The sequence below is a fragment of the Myotis davidii genome, unplaced genomic scaffold (genome assembly GCF_000327345.1).
Source record: "Myotis davidii unplaced genomic scaffold, ASM32734v1 scaffold306, whole genome shotgun sequence".
Lineage (NCBI taxonomy): Eukaryota > Metazoa > Chordata > Mammalia > Chiroptera > Vespertilionidae > Myotis > Myotis davidii.
Window position 1 is genome coordinate 280799 of NW_006296631.1, and position 5817 is coordinate 286615.

At 56.0% G+C, this 5817-nt stretch overlaps 1 protein-coding gene across 1 annotated transcript in view; it reads right to left on the reverse strand.

Annotated features, from left to right (window-relative positions):
• Nucleotides 1-5817, reverse strand: part of FAM129C (family with sequence similarity 129 member C) — a 17082-nt gene that overhangs the window by 8925 nt on the left and 2340 nt on the right. The window contains exons 3-6 of the mRNA XM_015569579.1: nucleotides 3278-3403; nucleotides 2442-2556; nucleotides 807-974; nucleotides 130-245 (exon numbers count right to left, since the gene is read on the reverse strand). Coding sequence (XP_015425065.1) covers nucleotides 130-245; nucleotides 807-974; nucleotides 2442-2556; nucleotides 3278-3403 — 525 coding nt within the window. The remainder of the gene's footprint in view (nucleotides 1-129; nucleotides 246-806; nucleotides 975-2441; nucleotides 2557-3277; nucleotides 3404-5817) is intronic.

The following is a 5817-nucleotide window of genomic DNA, read 5'->3' on the forward strand; positions in this document are numbered from 1 at the left end:
TGGGCTCGCAGCGCTGGCAACAGCTCCCGCACCAGCACTGCGGTCAGCACCTGCAGGAGAGGGGACCTGGCTCCGGTGAAGGCCGAGGGGGCTTCTGGGGGTACGGGTGGGGCCTTGCACGGCACTGACCTCCGCGTCCGAGCCCAGCGTCATGTCGTCGTGGCCAAAGTGGCCTCGGTGCTGCCGGTAGAGCCGTACGGCCTCCAGGAAGGCACGGGCGGCAGGGGCCTGGCTTCGCTGTAGGACTGGAGCGAGGGGAGGCTCCTCAGTGCCCGCCCACCCTCCTCTGCTCTCGCTCTGCCTGGCTCCTCTGCTCCCCAAGAGGAAGGAAGCCCTTGTACTCCCTGCCAGGTCCCGAACACCCAGGTCACACCCACCTCCAGACCTTGGCCCTCGCAGGGAACACGCTCCCCAAGACCTCGCCAGCCCATCAGGAGCCTTTACACAACGTGGGAAAGGCACCCCTGCGGCAGCCACAGCCACGCTGCACTGCGTCTCCCTGCCTCTCCATTCGGGTTCATTCGTTCTGCCAACGGCCTGCCCACTTGTTTATGTTGGTCCTGTTCCCTGTATGGCCTGGTTGGCCCCTCCTCTGTTTTGGACCCCAGCTTAGGAATCCCCTCCTCTCAGAAGCCCTCCCTGATCCCCCCGGGGAAGCTCCCGCCAGGCAATGTCCCCGTCACAGCCCTATCCTGTCTGTCTCCCCCCACAACCCATTTTATAGATAAGGAAACTGAGGCTGGGAGTGGGTCCCACAGCCAGCAGGCGCAGAGCCCCATCCCTGCCTGACCTTCCCCGGGGCCCACCTGTGCCACGGAGCCGGATGCCACCCTGCAGGGCCAGCCTCCACGCACGCTGGGCCTCCGCTGTGGCTGCAGAGAAACAGAGGTGCCTTCGGAAGGGGTGCTGCAGGAACAGGGGCAAGCTCACGGGCGTTTCCAGGAGGGGGTCAGGCTCTTCCTGCGTGTGGTCTCCTGAAAGGAGGCAGAGGGGTCACAGCTGTATTCATGCCTTTGCTCTACAATCATTCGTTCTCCAGGAGAAAGTAACCATGAAATACTTAGAGGAGGTGCTCAATATGCGTGTAATCCGTGCTACAGCTGCAGTGTCCCTATTCCAGCTCAGTCTCCAGGGCGGATGTGCCCCGGCTTGAGCAATTCATCCCAGCACTTTCTCCCAGCCTCTGCGTCCTCCTCGACACGGTGGCCTGGGCAGCCACCAACAACCTATCCTAGTTGGCCTGTGAGCTGAGCCCTGCTCATGCCATGCCCAGGTTCAAACTTGGCCAGACCATTTTCCGTGCGTAGGGCACCGTTTTTCATCTCTCTGATCCTGTAAAATGGGTTTGAAAGTGTTATCAATGACCTAGAGTGGTTGGGAGGACACAGTGGGTGGATTTCATTCTGTTTAATCTATTTGAGGCCTCCTAAAATCCTCAGTGTTTTGTCCTGTAGAGTAGTATACACAGACCGCAGGGAAATACATTCATTTTACTGGGCAAGAGGTTGGTCACTGGACCAGAAGCAAAGTAGCGAAGGGTGACACAAAGGGGTATGTGGGTGGATCCCAATGTTTGCAACGTCCTCAACATTCCTGCAGACTGTCCTTGTTGCTGCATTTGCCTCCTTGGCTGGCAAGATAGCTCCTCAGCAAAGTCAGTGACGCAGTTCTAGCTCTGAGCCTTACTGATGTATGACAGGCCTCGGCCCCGGCCTCAGCGCATGCATCTGTGGAATGAGGTGGCTAGTGGGGTGGCCTGATATTCATGAGATAACGCAAGCCCTCCTCAGATGCATCCAGCCCCGCTGTGCTGCGCCTTTCCCTGTTCCTGCACAGTGTGCCCTGGGAGGGAGGGAGAGAGGAAGGAAAGGAGGGAGAGATTGAGAAAGAGAGGAGGCCAGGGGAGGGAGAGGAGGAGAAGGGGCAATGGAAGGAGAAAAGGAGGGAGGGAAGGAGGGAGGAAGTTAGAGAAAGAGAGAGAGGGGAGGGTGGGGAGGAGGAGAAGAGAGAATGGAAGAAGAGAGGGAGGAAGGGAGAACCTCCTGGAAACGCTAGACTGAACCATCACCCAGCACCTCCTCCCACACACACACCAGTGCCCATCTCCCCACAGACTCCCTGCTGCAGGGCTTGTTCTCACTGCTCTGCTACTTTGGTTCTGGTCCCGTGACCAGCCTCTCTCGCTGCCGAGAACGGTGTTTCTCTTTCTAGAGTCTGGCTGCTTATCCAGAAACAACGCTGCCCCCCAGGGACACGTGGCCATGTCTAGAGACGAATTTGGTGGTTGCACTTGGGGGAGAGGGGAGCTGCTACTGGCATCTAGTGGGTGGAGACAGGGATGCTGTTCAACACCCTGCCGTGCCCAGGGCAGCCCCACTGACGGGGCCAGTGTCAACAGCACTGAAGTAGAGACACCTGCTTTTGGGATCCCCAGGCCTTACCTGAGGAGTCCGGGCAGAGAGTGTCCAACAGGTGGAGATACTCGCGCTGGGAAGTCAGGACTGTGTACCCTGTCAGGGCCGCGGAGCCCAGAGGACGGCCCCCGTTTTCATATTCCTACGAAAAGTGTCCAAAGAACCGCGCTGGGACGAGTCTAACCTGTGGCTTCCACGTCTCAGTGCAGGACCCGGGGAAGGTCTGGGGTTAGATGGGGAAACCCCCACCTCCCTTCCTGCCTCCACCTCCCCCGCCTCCTCCACAGAAGCCCTGCAGCCGCCACTGTGCGCTGGGCTGGGTGGGGTTGTCTCACGGAGTCAGACAGCCCCGTGCTTCGTGGGCCAGCATCAGCCGGCTCATAAGCTGGAAACTGCCTCCCACGGCATCAAGGGACCTGAGTGAATTCCCCAGCCGGGCAGCAGGGCGTGGGCCTGACCCACGCGGCCTACCGTGGCTTCAACCTCGGCTCTGCTGACGACCATGAGTGAGCCCCTACCCCTGTCCCTGGCCTCAGTCCATCCACCTGGCACAACAGGAGATGGTCGCCCGGCCCAGGCCAGGGACACAGGGGCCCTCGATTCAGGCTAGATCAGTGGTCGGCAAACTGCGGCCTGAGAGCCACATGTGGCACTTTGGCCCCTTGAGTGTGGCTCTTCTATAAAATACCACGTGCAGGCGCGCACGTATAGGGCGATTGAAACGTTGTGGCCCATGCGCAGAAGTCGGTATTTTGTGGAAGAGCCACACTGAAGGGGCCAAAGAGCCGCATGTGGCTCAGCCCACTCTGGGGAGGGCGGGATGGAGAACCTGGAGGCCAAAGGGACATAAGCCATTCACTCACCTCCCTGTGGCTGAACCACTCCAGGTGGCCATTCCCACGCAGGACACAGAAGACGGGCTGCCACTGGGGTGGGTGGCCCCACAGCTGGGACAGGGGCCCGCGGTGCTCACGGACTCGGGGGAGCTTCTGTGGAGGAGGGGCTCTCAGATGTCAGGGGCCCTGGCCAGTGCCCTGGGGTCCAGACCATCAGGACAGCTCCCACAGGTGGCACTAAGCATAGGGCACTTGGGCGCCAGGTGGCACTCCTGTCTTTACCAGGCACGCTCAGAGCATGCACTTATTTGTGGCCCTTCCAAATAAGAATATCTTTTTTTTTAATTTATGTTTTTAAAATATTTTTTTATTGGTTTCAGAGAGGAAGGGAGAGGAAGGGATGGAGGGAGGGAGAGAGAGAGAGAGAGACATCAATGATGAGAGGGCATCATTTGATTAGCTGCCTCCTGCACGTTCCCTATTGGGGATTGAGCCTGCAACCCAGGCATGTGCCCTTGACCGGAATCAAACCCGGGACCCTTCAGTCCACAGGCCGACACTCTATCCACTGAGCAAAACCAGCTAGGGCAAGAAGTGATATACAGTGGGGCCTTGACTTATGAGTTTAATTCGTTCTGAGACCGAGCTCGTTAAGGAGCTCATTAACTCAAATTACTCTATCAACTCAATGCAAAAAATCCGCCGAGAGACAGCTGGTATCTCAAAAAACTCGTTAGTCGGGACACTCGTAAGTCAAGGCCCCACTGTATCTTTTTAGTTATATCACACAGCCTTGAGACAGGCATTCTTGTCATCGCCACTCCATCTGGAGGGGGACCCTTCCTCACTTGAGCCTCAGATGAGATCCCAGCCCTGGCCAATATCTCGATTGCAACCTGCGAGACACCCTGAAAGGAAGGACTCAGAGAAGCTGCCTCTAGATTCCTGACTCAGCAACTGTGAGAGAAGTGTGTGTTGCTTTAAACTACTGACTTGCAGTATATTGTCACACAGCGTTAACTAAGCAATACAAGTGGAGTTGCGGGGCCCTGGGGCAGGTGTAGTGTAACTATATGAGAAAAGGCCGGCCTCTGTCCACAGACCCTGCCCTCAGGGGGACACTTTCTCTGTCCTCGGTTTCATTTCCTTTGTCACTCTCCCTACTACCTGATACCTGAATTGTGTGTTTTGTGTCATCACTGGGTCCCAGAGCAGTGTCTGGTGCCTAGTTGGTGCTCAATAAATATACGATGAATCAATTAACTGCAACTGAGATATTTTGATTCTTTGCTGGGGTGGTGGGAACTCAGTATGTTTTTAATGATTCTCCATGCCTTTTCCCAGGTCTAAACATTTTCATAAAATATTGTTAAAATGCCATTATAGAAATCCTATATAATAAAAGGCTAATATGCAAATAGACGGAACAGAGGAATGACTAGTCGCCATGACACGCACTGACCACCAGGGGGCAGATGCTCAACACAGGAACTGCTCCCTGGTGGTCAGTGCGCTCCCCCTGTGGGCTCATGGCTGGTGAGCACAGCAGTGGTGGCGGGAGTCATCAGTCGGACATCCCCCAAGGACTCCAACAGATTGCGAGAGGGCGCAGGCTGGGCTAAGGGACCCCCTTGAGTGCATGAATTTTGTGCACCGGGCCTCTAGTGATATATAAAATACAAGCATAAAATAAGTATTGCCCTAACCGGTTTGGCTCAGCGGATAGAGCGTTGGCCCACAGACCAAAGGGTCCCGGGTTCGATTCCGGTCAAGGGCAGGTACCTCAGTTGCAGGCTCCTTCCTGGCCAGGCTCTAGTCAGGGCATGTGCAAGAGGCAACCAATCGATGTGTTTCTCTCACATTGATGTTTCTCTCTGTCTTTCCCTCTCTCTTCCACTCTCTAAAAATCAATGGAAAAATATCCTTGGGTGAGGATTAAAATAAGTAAGTAAATAAATAAATGAATATTATATAAAATGCTCAAACTGAAGCAAGGGGAAGCCCCTCCACACTGCCCGAAACCCAATGTCAGCTGGGCCCTGGCCATGTGACTGAAACCAGCAGGTGGTGTAAGGTGCAGGGGGGAGTGACACCCGGGCCCCATGATGCCCCAAGAGGGACGGAGAGCTCTGGTTGGGAGGGTGCTCTGTGTCCACAGTGCCAGGGAGCCCCACCCCAGGGCAGGCACAGCTGGGAGAAGAGGCACCTGACTGAGGTGGGAAAACCCAGTGCCCTGATGGGGCAGGGAACCCAATGTCAGTAAGAAATATGAGCTCCGAGTTCAAATTATGCCTCTGCCTCTTGCTGGCGGTACTAGTATGACCTCAGGCAGATTCCTTTGCCTTTCTGTGCCTTGGTTTCCTTGCTGGTCAAAGACCCATCTCTGGGGCTGGTAAGGATTGAGTATGTTGTGTCAGGCACATGGAAGAGCTGGGTGCCATTGCCCGCTCAGCAGACATATGGAGCTGGGACCAGACAGCTCCAGGCTCCTTTGTTCCATCCACAAACTATTCCTGCACCCCGACTATATGCAGGTACCATGTGGGTATGAGGAGTGGGTGTGAGGG